The 26,384-nt window shown below is 42.9% G+C and overlaps 1 protein-coding gene across 1 annotated transcript in view; it reads right to left on the minus strand.

Moving 5' to 3' along the window:
• Positions 1-25,035, minus strand: part of EEPD1 (endonuclease/exonuclease/phosphatase family domain containing 1) — a 57,205-nt gene extending 32,170 nt beyond the window's left edge. Inside the window, exon 1 of the mRNA XM_044419132.1 lies at positions 23,509-25,035. Within this exon, the coding sequence (XP_044275067.1) occupies positions 23,509-24,359 (851 nt within the window). The 5' untranslated portion in view covers positions 24,360-25,035. The remainder of the gene's footprint in view (positions 1-23,508) is intronic.
• Between the last annotated feature and the right edge of the window lie 1,349 nt (positions 25,036-26,384).

A 26,384-nucleotide genomic window follows, 5' to 3' on the forward strand; every position in this document is an offset into this window, starting at 1 on the left:
AAACCCTAGGAAAAAGTTTCACTAAATAGGCTTGCACCATTACATCACAAGCAATGCACATGTTTTCAGAAGACAGTCTCACTGAGTTCAATGGGACTTACTCCTAGAAAAGTGTGATAGGGTTGCATCATTATGGAGACTAATTCCCCTTGCACTCAGTCTTGAAGCTGTACTGACCTGCAGAACTGCGGACATTTGGAGTTCAACATCACACCCAACCTGCTCTCCCTCTGCCCCCAATGTCAACTTTGCTTAAATTCAAGTCTGGGAAAGACTTTTGGAGAACTCAAAAGCTGTTTTGCAACATATTACTTCAGCAGCCCGCAGTCCATGAGCTGCAAGCTCAATTTCATGCATTGCTTAGCTTAACTTCACTTGGGGTGGCAGAGAAAGTGAAAGAGAAAGGGCACCATGCAATCCTGTAATGTTGCAAATTCAGCCTGTTTTTGATTCTGGTGGCACGCACCAGTGGATGTGTCCCCGATTTATTTTCCCCCTGATTCAACAGCTTTTCATAGGAAAAGGTTTAATAGCCTCTGTTTGAGTCAGCCATAATAAACATGGTGCCTTATAAATAAGGCAGTGATCCATAAAGCAGTCTTATTTGTGGGTGATTCCATCAAAATGGTGAATAATGAACAATTAGACAGATGTGACAAGTTTTACCAACTGTTTAATGTCTTTGATGTTGGTGGACTGTACTGTAGATCTGAACATTTTTGATTCCCAACATATTGTAAGATTGTGTTTTTTTGCAGCATAATAAAGTAACACTGACTACAAAAATCCCTTCTCCATTTTTACCCAGGATAAATTCGCAAGCTACACAATAGCCAAAGGCTTCTTTTCTCAGTGGATCTTGATATATCCAAAATGAGCAAAATATATACTTCTGTGGGCAGACAGACTAGAACTTTTTTGGCTACTAACTTGTATTGTTATTAGTGTGCATTTGAACTGTTCTCTTTCAAGTATGTTCATTTAACTCCGTAAAGAAAGTGGTGAGGGAGAAAGTTAAATCACAAGAACTCTGTTTCTCGGGTCTCCATACTGGATTTGTTTCCCTCCTGAGGCATATATGGAGAATGAAAAGCTACAATATGAGTCCTCTAGTGTGCCACATTATTTGCATCATTGCCCCTGCAGTTGTCAAGAGCACTTAAAGCAAAAATACTGCTGTGCCTAAATTCTGGTTTCTTTCTGCTCCTGTTCTATATCATCATATAAGAATTTGGCAGAAAAATAATAAACAGTGAACATTGTTCCAGGAAAGTATTTCAAATAATATTTAAGAGGCAACTTTCATGCAAGTTTCATGATCATTAGGAAAAAAAAAAAACAGAGGCAGGGTGGATGGGAATAGGGTAAAGGTTTCAACGAAATGCCTGGAGATGCAGCAAGCTATTAAAAAGTCATCTAATATTTATGTTTTAGCACAAGCTGTACAAGGCCTCAGTTTACAAGTCCAAGAAAGGTCTCTTGACAATACTTGTGAAACACTTCCTATGATGGAAGAAAAGAAGCCAGACTGAGACAAAAAGGTGAAGATAATAGGATTGGGGCACAAATATATGGCTCAACCTCCCCTCATGTGCACCTCCAGTTACCAAGGCTCCTGTGTAAATACTAGATTGTACCCTTGGGAAGCTCCAGACTATCTATTCCCTCCCTGATGCTGAGTACTAGCTTCTGTACACACAGTTTTGGATTTTTAAAATTGTGATTTTGGGGGAGTGCAGTCACCGCTGGAGCTGGTGGGAAGGGCCAGGCCAGGAGGCCAATGCTCCATTCCCAGTGTATTTGCAGGACAGCAGCACAGCGGATGGCCAATTACAACTGCCATGGTAAAGCTATGGAGGGAGAGGGGCTGGCCAGTACATCTCAGGACTTGGGGAGGGAGCAGAGGGAAAGCAGCTAGTCCTCAAGATTACAATTACATGGTTGCCCAAAGGTATCCTAGTTGGTGTTGTTGAGGTGTGTTTGTATCAAGCTGCTTCATTTATAAGTTCCTATGTGTTATAATTATCATCATCTGGTGTAAATTTGGATCTGTTATTAAAAGAGCATGGTGGTTGTGTACTGTGGAGAAAGGCACTTTTGTATATGGTGACATTTCTTCAACAAATTCTAAAAGCATTTGGGCTATGGAAACATGCCTCTCTTCTTCATTTGCATCTCACCAAATTAGTCCAATAACGGAAGCAGCTTTAAGGCATGGGAAAAAACAGCCGGAACTTGTCAGCTGATGGTCCTGAATAGCACTGAGACACTGTATAACTGAATGTGGAGATAAAAGCAAAAAGCCGTACCTGTTGAACAACTCCTTGTAATGGCACTAGCAAAGCCCTGACAGGCAAATGCAGTAACTCTATTTCTGAAGTGATGTTCACCTTGCTGCCACCAACCTCCACCCATGGCGTGTGGCTGCATTTTGAAGTTGCTTTTATTAAAAAAATTTGGAAATTCCTCCAACAGTCTCAGTTATTTTCAGACTATTGAAATGCACCTTGGATCAATTGCTTTTCTGTCTAGCCACTAAACTGGCTTCAGTTTCAGCAGAAAACTCCCCATTTTTTGATCTTTGGAAAAAGAATGTGTCGGCAAACAAAGGGAGAAAAGCATCAGCTGGGTCTTCCTGGGGCTTGGTTTCCAAGGGAAATAAGCAATGTTTCACTGTTGCAATATTGACACATAAAAGTGTTTTCCTAAGGATTTGCACTCACAATTCTGTGCTGGGAAAAAATAGATTAGTCTCTAAACAGAGTCAGAATTCAGCTGGTGGATCCAAAGGTTTCAGGGTAATCTCTGAACTATTTTAGCTGGTTGCTAAGTAAACCTTCCAGTGCTCTAAGGGTTCTTTGCTTTGCAGCCAAAACCAAAATATTCCATGCTGCCTGCAAGCCAGGGATACATTTCAAGGGTAGCCAAGGGAGGGTAGCCTTTAAAAATAGAATTGAATTGTAAATGCTAAAGAATAGATCAACCTGTCAAAACTGAAATACCCATTGGGGAGAGGAGTACTGTGGGGCAGGAACCCTGTGAAACTGTAGCTCGCTCCTCCCTCCTGGTATGGTGGGCATACCAGGTGGCCTACAATCCATCAGACTTATTGCTATCTACGCCACCTGGTACAGGTTCTCCAAGAGCTCAGGCAGACGTCTTCACCAATCCTGCTTCCCAAGATTTCACTAGGGATGCTGAGAGCTGAACCAGGCAGATCCCAGACAGAGGCTCCATAGCTTTCAGGTGCACCAGACAAGTTGCTTTTCTACCCCACTCGCCAGCACCAGCCTGCCAGCCAACTCTCCCCACAGAGGTGGCTGAAGGAGGCAGCCCACTGCAGCAGTTGCCCCCAGTCTTTCATTTGAAGCTTTGACTCTCTGGCAGCCCATGTTCCCCATTGCACTGCTGTTCACAGGCACTGGCTGAAAAAAAGCTGAAAGAAAGGGTGCTGATAATCTTGTTTGCAGCAAGATTGTCAGCTGCAAACTGGTCAGGAGGCATTTATGTCAGGCCTACACCCTCACTGGCCGTGCCTCCCCACTGGTTGTGCCTCTTTGCGAATGGGACCAAGCAAAGAAATGGAGCTGTCACATTCAAGGGATCATTCAGGGGGTCCTCCTGTCTTACACCTGTGCCCCCCAATCCAGACCAGGAAGCTGGCTAATGCCATGGCTGTCTCCAGATTTTTGAGAAGGCCCTGGGCATAGAGTCTTCTAGTGATCTTCCACTGATGAGTCCTGCTAGATTTACGAGGCAGCAGCAATTGTCTAAGAAGGTGGGTCTAACGGCCATTTTCATTTCCCACAAAGCCTCCATCTTAGCATCACTCTGGGTTAATGTAGGGAAATTAAAATAGCAGATCAAGCACCCAGGCACTGCTTAGAACACTGGTTCAGAAATATTTCCAAGGAAGGGCCCTGTTATTGTATTTATTTGACTTATATTCCACTATATTTGCATGAGGGCCCTCTAAGTTTGTCCTCTTTGGAGTTCACAGCAAAATCAGATACACTAACCAGACAGGGTCAGCTCCAGGCACACTGCTTTCTGGTGGCTCCTAGTCACCCCTGCCCCACTGGCTTTGTCCTCTGTCCAGAACAGAGCAGCTACCCATTTTATTTTCCACAATGCCCACACTATGCCAGGGGCATCATGGAATACTAAATGCAGCCATCTCTACATCCAATGTAGTGACAAGGATCTTTTTAAAGCTGGGGGACAGTAGGCAAACATGAACAGGAGGTTGTGTCTAGGCTCTGGGTCCTTGGTAACTGCCCAAGTATGTCATCTGGTGACACCTTTTCTGGAACTAGGAGAAGGGAGCTGGGGGGAATGGACACATGCTTTCCTAAACAGTCACTGACAACAACATGCGAGTTTGAGTTACCAACCTGCTATTATTTTAACCTCACCACATTGACCCAGAGTGATGCTAATTTGGAGGCATTGTGGAAAATCAACATGGTGGCTAGACCACTGCTGCTGCCTGGTGAGTCCTTCAGGGCTTGCTAAGCGGGAAGACCATTGGAAGATATTGTGTCTAGGGCCTTCTCAAAATCCAGTGCATCTACCAGAACAGTTAGTTCTTTTGCACCCATTTCCGTAACAAAAGGACAAGCTAAATACTACTTTCTCCACCAACTGCATCAGTTCCAATAAAACTGGCAGGACGGCCCCATAGCTACACACAGGCTGTTTATGAAAACAAAGTTAAAAGCCTAGTCTTCTCACACTGCAACTTCTTTCTGTATATTTGCCACACACATTTTCACACCTTATGACACCACAACTGCCAAAATGGAAAGCAAGAGCTTCAGCTTCCCCATTTAGAATTCATGCTGGTTCTCTTCAGCTATGATAGATGCCACTGTGAAAATTTACAGCTGTCTATGGGAAGAGGCTCGTTACAGTAAAAGAGATCAAAATATTAAAAATATGTAGGGTAACGGATGTTAGTTGGCTCTTCTTCAGCATCCAGAGTAGGTGATCTGAAGCAGCTTTCCCCAACCAGGCACCTACAGACATGCTGGACTACAACTCCCATCACCACAGCCAGCATGGACTACTGATTGGGGATGATGGAATCTGCAGTCCAACTTACCTGGGAGCACCAGATTGGGAAAGACTGATCAAAAGTAAAAACCGGTCTGCATGAAAAGGGAGCTAGAAAAGAAAATGGGCTTTTATTGCCATGACTGTAAAACAAACACATAAACTCCCAACTTTTCTAAGTCAGCAATCGGTGCACATAGGATGACGAGCCACACTAAGCCCTTACCATCAGCTAGCCCCTGCCAAGGTCATTGACCGGGAACTACTGTGGGAACTGCCTGGAACAGATCCAGCCAAAGGCAAAAAAGAGCTGGGCCGCACACATGCTGAATGCAGCAATCACAGACACATGACAAAGAAGGGGAAATAAGCTGTATACTGAATCAGCAGCCTCACTGGAGCAATATTTCAGAGTAACCTACTCCACAGCAGACTTAACAGATTTCCATTTTTCCTCCTTTGACTGGCTTCCATTTACATATAAAGTGTGGGTCACAGAAACACCTGGAACACTGACAAAACATTGTAGCAAGCCCATTATTTTTATGGAGGCAGCTGGCCATGAGCAAGCCAATCCACACTCTTGAAGTCATCAAGCTCTATGACTGATTTTATGATGGATGCTCCTTTGGAATAGTTCCTTATTCCAGCCTTCCATGATCTGATGCCTTCCAGATAGTTTGGACTACGAATCCTTGCATTCCTGACCATTAGCTGTGCAGACTGGGGGTGAGGCAAGTTTAAGTCCAAACTATCTGCAGGATACCAGATTGGGTAAGAATGTTTATTAATTCTCATCAAACTGTGCCTATTTGAATCAAGGTGTTTGTTTTTTTGGTGCATAAGGTTGTAATCCTATTAAGAGTAGGTCCCATCAAACCAAATGGGACTTGGTTTTGTGTGGACATCCACAGGGCTGCACCATAGGGCTGCACTTCTGGGCACACTTATGTGGGAGCAAGGCTCATTGAACTCAGTGGGGCTTTCTTCAAAGTAAACTTGCCATCTAGGGTTAAAAACCAGTGAACACTTTCAATTAACACACTAAAAATATATGCTGAATGATGGGAGCACTGGGAATGCCCCACGGGTATTGCCTTCTGCAAAGTTAATCATCAGCAGCATTAGTGAAGATGTGCCTCTTAAGTTTAAGAAACTGGTACTTCTACCTAAAAGAATGGCTCTCCTCGGATCTCTTGTCCTGTGTTCTTTTCTGGTTCTGGGGAGCTGAACCTCTGTGACATGAAGCTGGGTGAGTGGGTGGGGTACCTTTCCAATGTTCAATCATCACCATTGGCTAGACTGGCCAGGACTGATGGGAATATAAGTTGAGCAACATCTGGATAGTTGCAGGTTCTGCTGCCCTGCACTAAACTTTCCTAAGTTTGGGTCCCTTAACTGAAATCCTATAGCCATTCCACCTGAGAGTAATTCCCATTGAACTCAATAGGACTAACATTTGAGTAGACTTGTATAGGGTGAAGTGCAGCAAACCAAAGTCCGCACACATTATCATTGCCCCCATTCCACAAACACATACACACTCCCCAAAACAGAAAGTGACCCTTAAAAGTATCAGTTGTATGAAATGGCATACAAAGACTTGCATTTCCTATGAGCGAAGAACCACGCATTAATTTTCGCTCAGATCAGATAAAGCAGAATGGGGACTGGAGAGGAACGGAGGACATGGAAAGAAAGTGCTTGGTGCTTGGATAGAAATATGGGCCTCTGCTTAAATGCCTCCAGTAAAGGAGAGCCCAAAGGCAGTCTGAGCTGTGGTCAAATGGCACAGACTGTTAGGAAGCAGTGCTCTGTTCAACCAAAATCTGCTCCCCTGCAATTTCTACCTACCAGTTTCCAAACTGCCCTCTGGAGAAACAGAGAACCAGCATTTCAGAAAAAGGAGCTCTCATGTGTCTCCTTATTTACAGTGGTACCTCGGCTCACAAACACCTCAGTTCACAACCAAATCAGGTCGTGAACAGAAATTTCAGGAAAATTTTTCCTCAGGTCACAACCTCCGCATCAGGTGATGATCGTGATTACGCCCATCTTCCCTGCACAGGTGCGATCACGGTCATTCTTGGGGGTGGGGGGGGGGGAGACGGGCGCGATCACAGTCGCACTCGTGCAGGGAAGACAGGCATGATCATGGTCATACTGGGGGATGGAGATGGCTACAATCGTGCTCGGGGGGGGGAGATGGCCGTGATCACGCCCATCTCCCCCCACCCTGAGCACACCTGTGATCGTGTCCATCTTCCCTGTGATTAAAAATATATTTACAGAACAGATTAACCTTATTTACATTGAACCTTACGGGGAAATTTGACTTGGCTCACGACCAATTTGGGTTGCAACCAGAGTCATGGAACAGATTACATTTGCAAGCCAAGGTACCACTGCATCTCTTTTCCAAGCTAAGCATACCCATGTCTTTGAAGCTTGCAGCATAGAACCTGGTGTCCACATACGTCACCATCCTTGTTGCTCTCTTCTGCAAATACTCAAATTCGTCAATATTCCTCTTAAAAAGTGGTGCCCAAAACTGAACACTTCATTCCAGATGCAACTTAATTGGTACCAATTGCATCCGAAACAATACAGTAAAATGAAATGAAATCCATACCTGATTTTAGAGTTCAAGGATTTGAAAACCTTATCTACATATTTGCATACATGTCTGGATAAGTTCCTTGTTTTGTGTCTTCTAGCCAACACCTCTTTAAGGCTAAACTAATACTAAAGCCATGTTTGTAATGACAATGCAGTACCACAATATTGTTCCTCTGAAAGAAACTCCAGTTTGCATATGATAAAAGAATTTCCCTTGTGGAGAGTCTCATTGCAATGGCCAACATACTGAATATTTGGTGTATGCTGTTGCTTCTTGCTTTGTGCAAACCTGGTGAGGGTAGGACGTTGGAGTAGTTGGCAAGCCACCTGCAACTCTAAAACAGCTCATGGGTTCTGGGAAGCTTGCCAACCAAGCCAACAGCCCACTCTTGCTAGGTTTGCATGAAAGAAAACAGTGTAACCCCAGTGCGGTTCAGATGTTCAAAAGTTTTGGGCACCACATTTTAAGAAGAACATTGACAAATTGGATGATATCTAGAAGAGAGAAAAAAAGATGGTGAACTATTGGGACACCAGGATGAGAAGCTCTACAGGGAAATTCACCCATTACATGCAAACTTCTCTGCAGCAGCAGGTTGCCTGAAATCTGATTTTACTCACCATAGAGGAAGAGTGAAAGTACAGACTTCTGCACATGCCTGTGGTAGGGTGGGAAGAGGACTGACAAGAATTATAGGGTTGGAAAAACCACACACTGCAGTACTGAAAAATATAGCACCCAGGATAGATAGGCTAAATCTTGTTAAAGAAAGCAACATACTTAGAAAAGGGCATGTTGCTTTAAAAACAAAATGAAACTCACACACTCTCTGAATTTAACAAGCCATTATGAGAGCATGAAGCATAAGAAAAGTATTTTTGCCACAAGAGTGTTTCATTTCCAGTAACAATTATTATTCTGCTGAAACCTTGATCAAGTTGTCCTTAAGTCCTTACATGGTATTCTGGCATGCCTGTGGGGATTACCCAATGCTGAACAGCGCAGAGAAAATGGGGAAAAAAGGAAAACCAGAGATGCGCTTTATTAAAGTTTAGATGACTCAATCTGCATATCAGAACACTCTTACTTTGAAAGCTCTTTGCTCCCTCGCCACACTCTTATGTTTTCTGCTCTTATTTCTGGATCTATTTCTGCCAAGTGCCTCATCCCGGCACTTCCACAATCTTTATGGATCCTGCTCTCACTCTGCCTCCATCCATCATCTCCCTCCCAGTACACAGAGGTGGCAGCATCTCCCCCTTCCCTTAAACCAGGAGCAGTCAACATGTGGCCCACTAGAAGTTTTGGCCTACATGTCCCTTCAACCCTGAAGTGCACATCCAGTTGAGGGGGATCATGGGAGGTGAAGGCCTAAACATCTGGAGAGCCACAAGTCGCCTGCCCTTGCTTTAAATCCTTCCTCAAAACTATGCTTTTCCTTACTGAAGCACCCAGCCTTCACCCTCTGCCACAAGAAGGTGAGTGAGTATCCAAGCTCACTGCTGGTACTGTTGTCTCCCTGTTCCTTCCCCTCGCAGGGAGTCTGGTTCACATAACCAAACAAGACACCATGGCTTAAATAAGCCACCCTGCCTTGTTCTGATCATATGAACCAGATCAGTGCCTCCGTCTTGGCTGCAGACTCCATGGGGCAAAGGTTTCTTTTTTGCCACCCCTATGTGCTGATGGGTCTATATAAACACACAGTGAGTGTTCTCTGAAAGTCTGCAGGACGTTGGCATAGACAGAGACTGAAAATATTGACTTGTAATTCTAGGTTCAGACCTTTATCCTCCCACCACCAAATGAATGACTTGGATAATACATTTCCTGAGACACCAGCTTCTCATGCCCATGTCAATCTCTCAGCGAGGCTCACTGACACACGACACTTCGGGAACAATCAAGGATTGTGTTTTTAAACAAAGCTACCCACTTGTCAGCCTGTGAACAGCCACAGTCATCACTTCATTAGTGAATTCAATGTGTGATGGATGCAGTTCAACAACAGAAGGGGAACGCTGCAGCCACACCCCCTTCCAAAGGCTTCTGCTTAGCTTTTCATATCGCTTTGGCAATCCCAGCCATTGCAATACACGCCTCCTCGAGTGTGTGTTTCTATGCTTCAGGAATAATTCTGCGTAAATGAAGAAACTAGAACAGGCTTCCTCCACCTGAAATTATGGGAGTTGTAGTCTAACCATCTGAAGGGCATTAGGTTGGGGAAGGCTGAACAAAGAGGTCTGTGACAGTTGTAAAATAAAGTACTGCTCCTGGCAGAAACTGGAAATCAAAATCAAGGCAGCAAGGAAGGGCTAGGCTGACTCAGGAAAGAGGCACCCTCCATTTTGTTATACACACTGGGTGCATTCATCTGGCACAGGGGCCTGTTGTGTTGACATGTTGCTGATGCATTATTGCTACAGATCTGTAAGTGGTTCCATGACTTTCTTGAACAAAACTGTAGAGTAATCCCTAAGGACTCCAGAAAGCCCTCAACCTCTGAGGATGGACCACTGAAACTGGTCCTCCACCTCTGCAGAGGTTGCAGGTGCAACCTGATCAGGCAGTATTCTGTCCATGGCAATGGAGTCAGCAATGGCTCTTCTACCCACAGATATTACGCTCTAGTCCAAAACAGAACACCACATTTGAAGAGTGCTCTGCAACTTGAAATTGTTTGCAATGGGACCAAGGATGTCATAGCAACTATGATATCCCAAGCTGCTCCAGAAAAGACAGCCTCAGTGCAGGCACTGAAACTCCCAGGACCATCAGCCTTGGGTTCCCAACATTATCTGCATGACCAACTCAAATAGGGATGCTGTTGAAAGAAGCCTAGTTGCTGACACAAGGCACAGACACTGGAAGAAGTTGTACGCTGATGAGTAGAGAGATGAAATTCTTATAGACCAAAGCCATCACCACCTTCTTTGTCCCTTGAACTTCAGTGGGTACAGTGGGTAGTCCTGCCCTCTACATATGCTTACAGGCACTCTTTTCCCCACCACTACTACATATCATCAGGGCCAAGTGCTACTACTAAAAGAGGTTTCAAAGATGTGGTATGGGAAGTCTTGGCTCAAATGAAGGAAGGAAATAGTGACTAAGAATACATAACACATACAGGGAGGAAGAGAACACTGTTTCCTGAAGCAACTGGAGTTTTGCACTATCCAATTCGATCTCCTCCAGTTCAGGAGAGGCAAAGACTATAATCTTGCAGAGTCTGCTCAAATTCCAATATCCTAGAATAATTGACTGATCAAGGACAGAAGTTTTAGAACAGGTCAGTTATACGTCTAATATGGCAGGCTTCCCTAGACTGGCATCTTCTTGTTGTTTTGAACCTCAGCTCTCATAAACCCTGGCCATTTGCTACGTATGTCGACTGAAGCTGATGGCAGATGTAGGTCAAAACATATGGCAGGCAACTGGCTGGGGAAGGCTGTTAGGCACTTTGCACAATCCCACAGCTCTTTTTCAGCATTATCTGACTTGGCAACTAAAGGTATGGTTGGTTTTCAATTTCTCCCATTTACCAGGAAGTTGTTGAAACTGCCTTATGAAAGAGGAAAGAAAAGAAGAAGAAAAAGGTAGCAAAGTGACACAGCAATACAGGAGCTTTACATGAAAGAAACGGAGCGATCTTGTGCTTACTGATTCAGAAGTGGGAAGGGTTTATGTGAGAAACAGTGAATAAAGACAGTCTCACTAGACAAAAGAGACAAAAAATGTAGTATCCCAAAAATCCCATCCTGTATATCAAATAAGTGATTGGTCACACAGTAAAGCTTGACAACATATAGGCTTTTTAAAAATCAAAGCTATGGGATGATCAGTTAACTTATATTCCCTAGTATCCTTTCTTCTCTCTCTCTTCCATGACTACTGTTCTACTTGATTTGTCCTCTGGCACTCTGGCCCTTGCTCAGAGTTTTCACATTCTTTGACAACCTGGAGCATTAAAGGTTGATGCAAAGGGAGCTACAGCCTAGGACTGGAGGCAGTTTTGTTCTCTTCCAGGCATTCTGTTTGTAGAATGCATTTTAAGCATGTCTTTTGGATTTGGAAGGGGTTAGAATAAAGCTGGCAAATTGCGGTGGCTTGAGTATTGGTGGTGCTGAATCAAGACTCTTGTTGTTGTTGTTGTTGTTGTTGTTGTAGTATACTTTTGCGTGTACTCAAGTGTACTCAAGTTATTCGGGCTGTGCTTTTTCCTGCTCTTTTATTGAAGGGGAGTTTATCTTGGATGTTCTCCAGTGTATTATTAGAATAGGCACAAGAAAACAAACACAGAGATAAAGGAAGAGATAAGGAACAAAGGAGACACACCTTTACAGCTCTGCCAAGCCACAAAGAGTGTAACATACAAAAATAAGCCAAATACAGAATATTGTGTTTGATGATGCTTTGAAACATTTCTGAGGGAGGATACTAGTACTAGAGTAAAATCAGTCCCTTTCAGCATCTCTGCAAAGAGTGCTTGAAGTAGGACTGCAGCTCTCTCCAGGGGTCAAGAATGTCAGTCTTCGCCTTGGAAGAAGAAAACACCCATGTGTTTCCAGATATCATGTTTGTGAAGGGAAGCTTGGTATGTGTGGGCAGACTACGCAGCTTCCTCCTATCTTCAAACACAGCTGGCTATCCCAAAGCCTACTGGGAATCATGGCCCTGCAGAAAAAGGCAAGAAGTGGCTGCACTTTTGTCTTTGTGTTCTTGAGCCTTCTTCATTAACTACTGTGGTCCGGTGGACAGAAGGTTTAATCAGGTCACTCTCCCTCAGTACCAATCAGTGCTGTGAGAACCCCTGGCCTCTGCTTTTATTAAACCCTTTCCTCCCTGCAAAAAGAGGCACTAGCTTTTCTGCGTAGTTTCCCAGGCATTCCAGGAAGCACTGGTCAGCTGAACATCTCTAGATGATGGGTCCCACAATGCAGCAATAACTCATGGCTGGTGGTGCAACAAGAGAATTTTAGACCCAGGACTTAACAGTTTTACAGGGGGCCTTTTTAGATGACCATGTGTATTTTAAAAAGCTGTTTTTCCACAACTAATATTTCATTCACCATGCAACCACCATTTCAGTCTTTACAACTACTTCCAGATCCCTGGTATTTCAAAGAATAGCAGCACTGTTTGCCAACCCTGCTCAAAAACAAACAACTACTTTGAACATAAGCAATTTTGCATCCCGTTAAATCATAGCACCATCATGGCTATGGGAATAAAATGGGATTTGCTTCTGCTGCCATCACCACCTTTATCACTTAAAAAAGTTAAAAGAACTTCTACCCCACCTCTGCATGAGAAGATCCTTCAAAATTCTCCTGAACGGCAGCGTCTTTCACTGACTCCCTTTCAACTTCACCACTAACAAATGACCAAAAATGCCATAATCTAAAAGGTTCAGCAGAGTTTTACCCACATGTACCTTTCTCTCAGGATTATTGTGTGGACAATTAAGCTGCAACATTTAAATAGAAGATTTGCTCTTCAAAATGTCTTAAGTTAGTGTCTTCCATCTAGAACAGCAGTGTGATCAAATTGCAGCCTCTACCTCTCCTGGCTTTTGGCCTTTAAAAATCTTTTAAGGACTATTTTATTGCCCTGGTATTTTTCATTGTTGTGATCTGGTTTTATTTATTAGATTTATATCCTACTTTGTTTTTTGAACAACTCAAAGCAGCTTACATCATTCTCTTCCTCCTGCTCTCAGTCCTATCCCTACAAAAACAACCCTGAAAGGTAGTTCAGGCTGAGAGTTCGTGACTGGCCTGAGGTCACCGAGCTGGTTTCATGACTAAGGACTAGAACCCAAATCACCTGAGCCCCAGAGCTGCATTCTTAACCACTACACCACACTGTTTTTGTTTACATATCTGCTTGCAGTGCTTCAGAGAGTTGAATCCCAGCTACAATGAAAGCGAAGGAAGGCTTGAGAATCCCACTGATTTCTCTACAACCTCCTCTAGCTGTAGTTTCTGAAGGGGAGCCTGAAGATGTCACCCTGCTGAAAAATATGCCATTACACTTTCTCAGCAAAATGAGCAATGGCAGCTGACTTAGGATTCTACTGATGGTCATCTTAAGATGATGGAGTCAAAAGTAAAAATGCTGAATTTTGGGTTACAGCTCACAAGACAGCAATGACATCCTCTTGCGGCATAATATCTACTTGTGTTTCTCATTGGGAAACTTTTCTAGGCAATATAATTTAAATGCCCTCAGGGCCATTTGGAAGAGTTTATAGATACATTTTGCATGACCTATTGGCACTGGTATCAGCTTGATATTGAAGAAGCCAATCATGTTTCTAGTTCCATAAAAGTCCTGTTAGTGTTCCATTTTTACAAGCTTCAATTGCAGAATATCTGTTCCATACAGCCAGGCAGAGAGGCAGCTTTGGTAGGGTTCTGCCAATGATAAGATCATGCTTAATATGGTTTAGACCTGAAAAGACCATTTACAAAGGTGAGAATCTTGGCAAAGCAAAGCAATGTGTACTATCACATCCATTATCTGCCATTATTTTATGTTACCTATCAAGATCAACTAAAGAAAATTAAATCTCCCACAGGGGTAGTCATTTTTCACCAACAACCATACAGCTACTTCTGCTATTGTTACTTAAGAAGTTGAATTTGGCCTTCATATAGTCCATCCTTGGCTGTTAGCTAACATTCATGCTATTTAAGTTTATAAATACTTTACTACAATTGTTTTTCTCTTTTTCTTACTCTCTTCCCTTTCATACATTTTTGCATTTTCATATATTATATTTACTTCATAAAGGTTTTAGATACTTACAAGCAGATTAAACTACCTTCTAAAATAACCAGTTCTTTTGAGTTTTTATGGCTGGAGTATATATTTAATAATTGAGTAGAGACCAGTTCCAGGGGTTACTCCGCCCTCTTTTACAGGAAGACAAAATATTATTTTCTGATTTTTAAATTTTTGTTTCTTTTTTAATTTCAGCCAATAGATAGCAACATGTTATCAAAACAGTGGTTCAAGAAGATCAGGTGGAACTTACTAAATATAGACGGGGGTTTAAAACTTATATTAGCTGTTGATCAGTCAGCATAAAACACTGACAACTGATTCTATAGTTTCTTTGGATGCTGAAAAGGCATTTGACAAAATTCACTGGAAATCTTTTTTTTTTTTTTTTTGCTACACTGATTTTTTAAACGAGCCATGAACCCTACGGCAAATGATCGCTTTTTGGCTTTCTTTTCACTTGGAAAAGGCACCAAGTAGAGATTTACTTTCTCTTTAGATATCTGCTTTACGTTAGGAATCCCTGATGTATGCACAGCTTTATCATGGATTATTTAGAATTTAAGATTAATCCCTATACTGAAGGTCTTTTAATGCTTATCTAGAAACTCTAGTCATCTATTCCAGTTTTGATGTAGCCGATCAATATGTTTAGTGATTTGTCTGGCTATTCCATTAACTGCTCAAAGTCTGAATTGACAATGATTGGAGATACTATATTTATTTATTTATTTATTTATTTTATTAAAACATTTTTATGCCGCCCCATTCGCCGAAGCCTCAGGGCGGCTTACAACAATAAATTAATATAAACATTAAAAATCCAAAAAATACAGTATAAAATAAGCCGCCCTGGCCAAATAAAATCAGTTAATACTAACAGTTAAAATACCGCTTAAATAAAAAGGTTTTCGCCTGGCGCCGAAAAGCAAATAACAACGGCGCCAGGCGGACCTCTCTGGGGAGCGTGTTCCATAAGTTGGGCGCCACCGCAGAGAAAGCCCTCCTCCGAGTATCTTACAGTATATTAGCTAATGGGAAAGTCCAGATATAAAAATTGATAAGAAAAGGGTTTTTGTGGCAGACTTGGGCAGATAAGTTTTTACCTTGGATCAGTCAGTGGGTGCTGTTTATCAGGTTATGTTACTATTGGCTTTGCATGTCAAGTATGAGTTACCTTTTATGGCTGAATGGCAATTCTGGCAATTATGAAGTTTATTAGTATCTAGGTTTGTATCTGCACCTCTGAGTCTCCTTCACTATTTGAAGCACTTATTGAGGTCATATTAGCCCACAATCCATGTTTATAAATACATGACTCCATTCTCAGATCTGGAAGTTAGCATTATCCTATGGCCCCTCAATAGGATCTCTCTTTGAAACAATTTAGCACTTATCCCCCTAAGAAGTCTTTATTACTATGATGTCCCAAGTATCACTACTATGGGATCCTAAGTATTAAGCCCCCAAAATGTAAACTCATAGATAGCTGATTACCAACAAATTTTAATGTGACATTCAGTATGAGCACCAACAAAAGAAAACAAGACAAGACAAGCCAGCCTCTGAACCAAACACATGTTTATTTGAACAAACTGCCATTTCAAAAGGGCAAGAGGATGTTAGTCTTTTCAAGATGGGAGACTGAAGGTCCACTGGTGTCAGGTCTTTAATACAGATTTTTAAAGCCAGTTTCAAATCTGCTACATTTTCCTGGCTCTAAACTATTCAGGCCTGGGAACTGCTGTCCTATGGAGAGGCTTGGCAAATCTCTTGCACAAGACCACAACTACCTGTGGATCTTTAGAAGATGCCAAAATAAATCAAAGTGGTTTTAAGCTACTTTCAATTTGTAGTGTAAATGCACACTAAAAGGACAATCATCCTATCTCATTTAGAATAATACTGCAGTCTGTCACATAGACTAGGATCCAAACTTACACATGTTTATATTCTTAGCTGGAAGTAATACTAAGAATTTTTCTGTACCAGCCAATTTTTCCAGATATTTGTGGGAAAGGTTTGTATATTGTGGTTGAATACTTTTACAATAATTTCAGAATATTTTTATAGTATTTATTTTATTTCTATTATGGGGCTGGTCATATTACATTTTTGTTTGTTTTTTAAAGTACGGATTACCACGTTTGAGACTACTTTTTGCAGTGAGAAGTAATAATAAATATTACTTTATATACATAAATTTAATTAGTAATAATATTTATAGTTACTATTCAGTGAGAGCTAACATTTATCATGTCTAACTTAGCTTGATTTCGGTGGATCTTCTCTAAATATGACTATAACACAATCTGGATCCAACCTGTGATTATGAGAATAGTTCTCATTCCTCAGCCAAAATTTCTGTTCCTCTCTTTTAACAAACTCCTTTCTTGAGGGAAGGCCAAACACAGACAAATGCAAAAGTCATTACAATGGTCTTGAATAAAGATAAGGAAGATAAAATGCTCTGCTCAGAGACCAATGCCACATTCATCTTCAAAATGGGGGTGGGGGGGGAGCAAACTTAACAGCTTATTACTGGTTAATCACATAGGCAGCAACCCTCCCAGCTTCTCTGCCTGAGGAACACCACCACCTCCTAAGTGTAAAATACTCACAGTTACAAAAGCAGTGAAACAAAGCTAGTCACATTTGTAACAGATGGAAACTAGTCCTTTAAATAAATCAAAAAAGAGCATGCTGATTCCAAGAAGCTGGCATGTGGGGATTAGGAGAGGTTTCAAAAAGATCTGCAAAACTGAAGGGCATGCGGCACATCTGGATTAGAAACATCCACTCTATAACACTGCCTCCCTCAACTTGCCAGGCTCTGAGTAAGTTGGAGTCCAGATTTCATAATTCCCAGACAGATGCTGACTAGGGCTGATGAAACCTTTGGCAGTCTGGGAGGGCTATACAAGGTTTAGTTTGCTTTGCTGAAGATACCGGCTGTGCAGAACCCATTCAGTTCTTCTCAAAGGAGATCCAAGATGCATTAAACCTGCTTCATCTGAAGACAGTATACTGCAACCAGAGCAACCACCCTGAGGGCAGTCTCTAGCTTCCTAAACCAGAAAATACTTGTACCAAATGTTCATTAGCAGTTCATACTAGCTGTACAAAAAATGGGGAGGGGTAAAAACGTAAAGAGTCAAAATATACCATAGAGGATCACTTTGGGATGGAAAAGAGAGCCTTCCCCTGGGTTATTTCTAAACTCTGAAACACACTCTTTTTGGAGCTGTGGCTGGGCCTCACTCTGTCTAACCTAGTTCTCATATCACCATTTCTTGGTTGCTTAACCTCAGGAATACCCCTCTCCTAGACTGTTATCATTATAGCCAAACCTGAAACTCTTTGCATTGTTTATGGGCTAAACAACCCAGAGTTAATCCAAAAACTACCATGAGTGACTGTTGACTAACTCGATGTTCACAGAATCATAGAATAGTAGAGTTGAAAGGGGCCATGAAGGCCAATGGGTCCAGCCCCCTGCTGTTACAGGGCACCAATTTACTCCCACTCAAATGTTTAACCCCTAACAACATAGAGCTAATCCAACAGTATACCATGGGCAACTGTTAGGTTTACATAGTGTTCTGGGTTCCAATATCCTAACAAGTCAGAGACACAAGCTGTACCTGTGTTTCTGACAGAAAGTAGAAGCACCAGTGCAAAGGCAGCAGCATGCTGATTGGCTGTTGCTCAGTACAGACAATACTTGGGTTAAACAACCCAGGAATTGTTGTGATGAGCAAACTAGACCACCGAAGTCAGTAAGGGGATCAAGTCACATCTTTTAAATATCCTTTTATGGCTATTAAGAGTCTTACAGCTTTACTGTTTTTATTTCACTGGGGTTTTTACTTTTCTGATACATTTGTAAACTGCTTTGATTTCAGAAAGGTGGTATACAAATGAGAAGAATGAACAAATGAGTTACAAATTACCCACCTCAACCCTTGTCTGACAGGCCCTTGGAAAAGTCACACATGTGAGTAGTCTGGCAAGTTTTACTGAGTCACCTTCATGTTTACTTTTGAACCTCACTGATATGGGGCCAAGCAGTGTCAGAAACCCCCTTCCAGAAAGTTCCCTCTAAGTGACTGTCATCTGAAGTTTATCTTAATAGAAGCATTGCCTTTTTACTGCCCCATTTCTTTGCTTTTTATTGCACTCTGGCACACACAAATTAAACAGGTGAAACTCCTCCCTTCACTTATTGCCACACCTGGAAGCTGCAAAAGGCAAAGATGCACATCCAGTAAAAGAACATAAGGACTCTAATAGCTGTGAGTCTTAAGGACACTGGAAAAAGCAGGGTACAAATATAATAACTAGAGAAAAATATGGCATCTCATGTCTCCACATCCAAAATCTTAAAACTGCTAAAACTGTCTCACCTATTGATGCATATAAGATGTGAAGATAACCTGCAGTAAAAAATTGCAACACGCTCTAGACAGGGCTACAATTGGTTCAAAATGTGGCAACTAGGTTGCAAATCAGGACAAGGTGTTGGGACCATGTTAAACCTGTCTGGAAATACCTACACCAGTTGCCAGTTACCTTCTGGCTTCAATCCAAGGAGCAGATTTAACATTTAAAGCCCTGAATGGCTTACAGCCTGGCTATTTAAGGGACCAGCTATCTCATTAGAAACCTGCCTGGGTATTAAAATCTCCAAGAGAAGAGAGGGCAGCATTACCCACTGAGAACAGCTGGGTAGGCCCTGCATGAAAAGGCTTTCTCCTCTTTTAATGATATGTTGCCCATTTTTTTCTAACCCTAAACTGTAGCCCCACAAGAAGTGCTCAGCTATGGGCGGTCCCAGCTTAAAGCAGCTGGAGGCCCTGGGCTAGAAGACCTAAACTTAATAGCATCTGCTTATGAACAACAAAACCTCATTCTCTTCTTTATCTACTCAATGAAAGTAGAACACTGCTGAAATTTTAGCATTGATAAAAAGATTGTTTATAAATGTATAACCTTTAAATAAGTTTATAAAAGTATAGAATGAAGATGTTCACACAGAACATTCATAGGGGAATCATATCTATGTTAAACTATATACAAAGTCAGAAGAGTTTCTTTTGAACCTTTCTGGACACAAACTTATTATATCATTAAAGTCAGTAAGCTGCAGATTATCATTTTCTATGCATAGAATGCTTAGATCAGCCAACCAATATTGGGACATTGATGCCTACAGACTTTTACCTAGGTGTACCCTTCATTTTTATTGTTACACATGAAATAAAATGAATGGCATTTTTTTAAAAATGGTCAAGCCCCCCCTAGATTATGAGGCCCCAGACTGCAGCCCATTCAGCACATCTGGAACTGACTATGGGTACAAAGACATGTTTCTTTAAGATGCAATTCAATGCATACTGAGACAACCTGGAGCATTTCTCAGCAAGCCAGGAGAGCTGCAAGCTGCTGGGAGTTGCAACACTTTTTTCTCCCTAGATTTGCATAGGGCTGCATCCTTACTCTTTTAAATTATGTCATTGATTTGATGCTAGCATGTTCTACTGTTTTTAATGCTCTTATTTTTATCATGTAGAGTTTTATCATTTTAAACTGCTGTGTACCACCTTGATAGCTTTTTAGCAAATAAGACAGAATAGAAATGCTGGAAGTTCTTGAAGCTAGGTATGCTTCTTGTACAAATACAGGATTCTTGAACATTTTGGATCCCAAACAATACTGTGCAAGAGGAGAGAACTACAGCATGATTTGTATTGACAAATGCTAGAGTTGCTCATTATATCCTCTTGATCCAATCCAAAAAGCTTCTTAGTGTTCCATCATGCTTTTTGTGGCAAAAAGAAAAAACAAAATGTGCTGCAATATGGTATACCAGAGTTTAGTCTCTGCACTGCAGACATGTGAACAGTAGCTATTACTCATGTCCACATTGCAGTGCAGGTCAAATAAAATTATTTTAGTAATAATATTGTAAATTACAGATCCCAGATGAAATATCCCATTGTAAATCTTTTATGCATACATTTTACAGTTAGAAACTGTGGCAACAGTGCCAACAAACTTTCACTGTTTCACATCTCATTTAGAAGGCAAATTTTATTGAAGAAAGTGAGGAAGTAGGAGAGAGCAGGTATTTTTTACATGATGAACAGAAAGAGAGAAAGGAACTGAGGTACCATATGGAGCATTACTTCAGTTCCAAGAATAATAATGTTGGGCTTTCAATGCACACAGCAACTATTTCATGCAGTACTATGTCTTTAGAGAAAGAGCCATTGCCCAGGGGTAGTGCAGAAGTTTTTAATATACAAGGTTCCAGGTTCAATTTCAGGCATCACCAGGTAGGGATGGGAAATCCTGGGGAGCCGCTGCTTGTTAGCGCAGCCAAGGCTGAGTTTGTTAGTGCAAGACGAGGGGCAAGGTATGATGTAGACTAAGACAGCCACCCAGTAGCTTAATTTTACAACAAAGAGGTTTTTGGCACCTTAAAGACAAGCAAATGTATTCTTGTATCATGGTGGATGAATTTATTCTCTTTCATTGCCATTGTCCATATCATCAGATGCATGAAGTGTTCATCTGAAATTGGTGGATTTATATGTAATCCTGTCTGACCACACAGTTGACATCTCTGCTCTCTACCAATGCACATACACAGATAATGCCAATGATGATGAACATGTTAGTCTTTAAGCAATCACAAGACTTTCCTATGTTTGGGGAAGGGGCTACTACTAACAAAACTGCTAATTACAGAAAAATAGCAGCAATGACCTAATCGCATCCATTCAAAACTCAGACCATACACACCTTGCTCTGAAGCACATGGGCCTGTTTTGCAAATCACACCAACCCTCCTTGCTGATAAACCATGATGTATTGGTTGTTCCCCAAATAACCCCTGGCACACCTGACAGAAGACTGAGCCCCCATGGGCTGTTCATGCCCTCCCTCTCCCTTGGTCTTTCCACAGGTATCTCAGAAGACTCTGTGACAGAACCACCTCTGTTCCCTACCATGGTTGCAAACTGTTTTAATCTCCCTGTGGCTTTTTGGTTACTTCCGCCCACTACTAGAAATCAGAAAAGCCAGCTTGACAACCAGCTTTCTTGGTTCCCATTTCAACAGCCACTGGATCCCTTCAAAGTGCCCAAGCGGCATATTGGAGAAGTTGCTGGTCAATGTTGCCAGTCATGTTGTGGGGGCCACCTGTTGTCATGGTATATCAGTTATCAACCCCAGACATTAATTCAAAGCAAAAGCGTATTAACTCAATAAGCATTTGCTTCCCTTTGGTTTCCCTTGACAGGTGTTAAAAAGATAAGTTGTCAAGGGAAACCAACAGGCGACCTTTGCTTGCAAAAAGGGGCGATGGGAATTGCACTACCCTGTCTTAAGGGTGTGCTCAGTTTTTCCACCGTTCCTGAAACTCTAGGAGCCAGGAATATAGAAAAGTGCAAGCTGCAAGCGAGCTATCACCACCCCCTCCCGCCAAACTCTTTAAAATGGAGCTGCCTTTTCGACAGCAAACTTTTTTGATGTGTCTGGAGCAAATTTAGGTTAAAATGCAAGGATCTACTTTTATTACAGATGACTCTCATGGTTTGTCCAAGAGAGTAGACTAGTTTAGTGGGAAGAAACAGACCACAGATATCTAATGGCTCATGACATTGAAAGTAGCTCGTGATAATTCTCAACCTCTAATCTTGTGCAACCCACTAAACCAGGAGTGAGCAGACTTCAGGCTTGCAAGATATACTTTTGTTTTAACCAGAACCCTGAGATCCACTAATTGTGAAACAGTGGCTCAGTAGGGTGGACATACACTAAGAATTACGGACCAGAGTGTGTCTGAGTACATGTTCAGTCCAGAAATTGTTGAACCAAGCTCCCCTCAATTGTTCTTTTTCATCAACATTTAAGAGCAAGGGAAGCATTTAAGATGTTGCTATTATTAACCAAAAGGGAGCCAGGAACTCCTGCAGATCTATTGCAAGTCACCCAGAGATCCGATCTACTTTCTGCCCATCCCCTGCACTAACTGGACCACTGAAATCAACAGAACTTATCTGGATGATGGGGTGTTAACAGAGCAACATATAATACCAACCTAACATTTGAGTTTGTCCTGCTGTTCTAAAGCCTCAAGGCAAGAGGAAAAAAAGCAAAGTAAAGCAGAACAATCTAGGAAAGGTGGACTGTAATGCATTAGGCAAAGTCATGAAAAAAAGAAAATGAGGAACAGAAAAAATAATTATTTTAAAAGCAAATAGTAACCCTACCCTGGATACCCTACAATTCAGTTAGATAGTTATCTTCTTCCAGCCACAAGCAAAGGTGCAGAATCTTTGCCCAGAAAGACTGCACTTGTCAAATGATACCTTACTAATATGAAGTAGTATACTCCTAGTAGACTCCTAATTTTCCCTGCTGTTCTAATTGATGGCCTATCAGTCTAGATAAGTATATTTCTGAATAGGATCTCACATATTTCAATGAAGTCTAATCATGCAAACAGGTTCGAATACTAGGCTCTGACATTCCTCAACATAGGATATGGGAGTAAAGGAAGCTGTCTTACACTATTCCAGACTATTGAACCCAGAATTGCCAGCACTGATTGGCAGCAGCTCTCCAAGGTTTTAGGCAAAAGATTTTCCAACCTTAACTAAAGATACTGGGATTTAACTCAGAGTCTTCAGCAGACAAATGCTCTACCCCTGAGCTTCAGCATATGAATTGATGATGTCCAATGGTAGTATGACTGCAAGGATGTTACTATGGTCTACAGATTCAACAGGTTTACCTATGGGTGTATAAATAGAAAGGAGTTGAGTTCACTTGGTTCAATTATGTTATCTGCCTAAACCAGGTTATCGCAAGACAACAGAGTGGATTATCTGCATGCCAATAATTCTTCACCACTGGATGTTTATTTACCAGCAGGATGGATATGCAGAACATGAAGTAAGCAACAATGGAAAAAGTAAACAAAGGATAAATATTTGCTGGAACTGCCCAAACAGTATCAATAAAGACACAATAAATACCTGTTTTCTAGTAGGGTCATGCATATGACTTCTCGCACACCAGGATTGTTGGCTTTTTCAACAGAGCAGCTTTGCAGGTTCCAGGTGGCCACCCTCAAGACAGGCTTCCCATCCCGCATCCCACCAAACATCTCCACAGTGGCCCGGGTGGAGATAATCTGAGTTGGCCCTCCTGGCGGAAAATCCAAATCCTCACTCTGAAGGCTGAGTGAGGTGGGGCTTGGGTGAGGTTTGACCATGAAATTGAGGCCACCATTGGTGTTTGTTGAAGGGGGCCGCGACCGCTCTGCGAACACCTGATGTCGGATTTTGTCCAAAAATGAGGAGTTGATGCAATCCATCTTGACTAGGTCTTCAATGCTCTTGAAGGGCCCATGCTCCTTACGGTACTCTACAATGCCATTGGCAATCTTCTCTGTTATGCCACGGATGCTCATAAGCTGAGCAGGTGTGGCCGTGTTAATATTGATCTTGGCAGCAGAAAGGTGGTCGAGGTTCTGGTCCTTTCGTAAAGAGCTGGGCGAGTGCTGGGCTGAACTGCCTTTGCTGCTCACGCAGATCTCAAACTTGACCTGCTCCAGCTTAGCGGCTCCAACGCCACTGACCAAGGCTAAGTCCTCCACTTTCTTGAAGCCCCCAATATACTCCCGGTACTCCACAATGTTTTGGGCAACCATCCTGTTGACGCCAGGCAAAGTCATGAGCTCCTCCTCAGTGGCGGTGTTGATGTTCAGTCTCTCCTGGTTGACGAGGATGTTGCTAAAGTTGCACGCTGCACTGAACTTTCGACTGTGGCAGAGGTCTGAAGGGTCTCTGGGGATGGACCGGTGACAGCCAAGGTTTCCCCCCATGACTAGTCCTGTCTCAGCAATGCGATACTCTGATGTCCTGTCGGTGCGTTTTGCAGCTCTGATGGGGCGGGTGGTTTTTCTGGGCAGACGGGCCCTTGGCACTGACCAAGATTCTCCTCTTCACATGGAAAGGGCAGCTAAACAGACAACTTCTGAAGAAGAGGAGCACAAGGCAAAGCGTCCCATTGAAAAACACAACCAGAAATCTTTCATCACGAAAGGCTTGTAAACACTGGGCTGAAAAACCAAAGTTGGCAGCAGTGGCTGAGATTATTAGCCTGCTCCTGAAGCCAGGCGGAGGGGAAAGTTAAAAATATTCTAAACGCACCCGCAGACACAGGCACGCTTGCAGTGGAACAGAACAAGCTTCCCTCGCCGCGTTACGAGGCAGAGGCGTCCCTCGTGCCCCTCGCCAGTGCCAGGCGGGCGAAGCGTCCCACACCTGCAAAGGGGCGAGCCCCAAGGGATCCCCTGGAAAGTGGCTGCGCCGCGGCGGGGGCGCGACGGCAACCCAGCGCCGCGCTTCCCTGGAGAAAGCGACTCTCACTGGAGCATCTCGCCGGGACTGCATCCGAGTCGCAAGGGGCTTGCGCGGTGCCTTTTGAAGCAGCTCCTCGTCCGCCCCACGGTGGACTCTTCCCTCCTTCCTCCCTCCGCCGGCTGATTTCCCAACCTCGACGCCTTTGCCAAGCAGGGCAGGGAAGGCACCAAACCTCCACCTCCGTCCTCCTGGGTCGGCCCAGGCAATCTCAGCTGAGTTCGCAGCCGCCCTCTTCTCGGTGGGAGAGGGAGTAGCGCCCCCTGGAAGCAGCCTCCGGAGCCAGCAGCAGGAGCTGCGCCAGCCTCTGCTTCCTTCGCCGGCGTGCCCGACTTGTTATGTGCAGGAGGCTGAAGCGCCCGGCCGGCCCGCCCTCTCTGCACCGCGGAGGCGGGGCCTGCTCGAGCGGCGCGCTCGCCGCGGTGACTTATGTGAGCGGCGGCTGGGGCTGTTGCTTTGCCCGCCCTATGGGCCCCCCTCCCGCGGTCAAAAAAAGCGGGGAGAGCTGGCGTTATCCAGAGGCTGCAGAACCGGGGCGCCGTCGAGCCAGAACTTTGGGCCAGAAGTCCGGGGGGGGGGCTCCTCCCTTGCCCGGGCCACACAGGAATGTTTATTTTATATCGTTGTTGTTTTCAAATACAGTATTTTAACTTGGCGTTTAGCCTTTAACATTACTTTTCGGGCCCCTTTTAAGGTGGTTGGAACCCTCGAGATTAAAAAGTGGATACAGTAAAAACCATTACGTACACATTCAAGTTTTTTTTCCATTCAACAAAACAAGTTATAAATAAAAAGTAAAATAGACATTACCAATAAAAGAGCAGTCTTGATACTATAGGAAGGTCAGCAAAAACACGTCTTTTCCCCATCCTGTTCCTCTCAAGATTGCCTTTTCCCTTTGACCATCCTACTTGCAGTGACACATGCTGCATGACTGCTGCACATTAAATGAACCCATGTGGTAGGCATGCATACCAAAGTCACACATCCCTTTAAGAAAATTAAAGGTGCCATCTTTGCCTTGTTTGATCTACTGGAAGGTATGTAAGTATGTATAGAGATGTTGAAAATAGCACCACAAGGTTCTTAAAATAACAGGACATTTATTGAGCAATTAGATTGCAAATAGATCCAGGAGGGTTTGGATCATCGTGAACAAGGCCTCCCCTGCAATTCCCGAGAAAAGTTCTCTACTGCTGGGGAAAAGAGAATAACTCCACTACAATCCACATGAGGCCTTTACTGTGCAATGTCTGATTCACAGGACTGGCATCAGGGAGACAGGGATGGTACCAGATGTTTTGCTGCAGAAGGCAGAACAGCTAATGGTGCCCCCACCCCAGGCAACAAATTAAGCTGCCCAATATCCAAAGTCAGTGATTTTGGCATGAGACAGAAAATCCCACAAACATGGGGGTTTTAATTGCTGGCTCCCCTCACCCAGCAATTAAAGTATCATAAATAGAATAATTAAAACCTGCTGTCTG

This window comes from Varanus komodoensis, unplaced genomic scaffold (genome assembly GCF_004798865.1).
Source record: "Varanus komodoensis strain SLA01 unplaced genomic scaffold, ASM479886v1 scaffold10, whole genome shotgun sequence".
Lineage (NCBI taxonomy): Eukaryota > Metazoa > Chordata > Lepidosauria > Squamata > Varanidae > Varanus > Varanus komodoensis.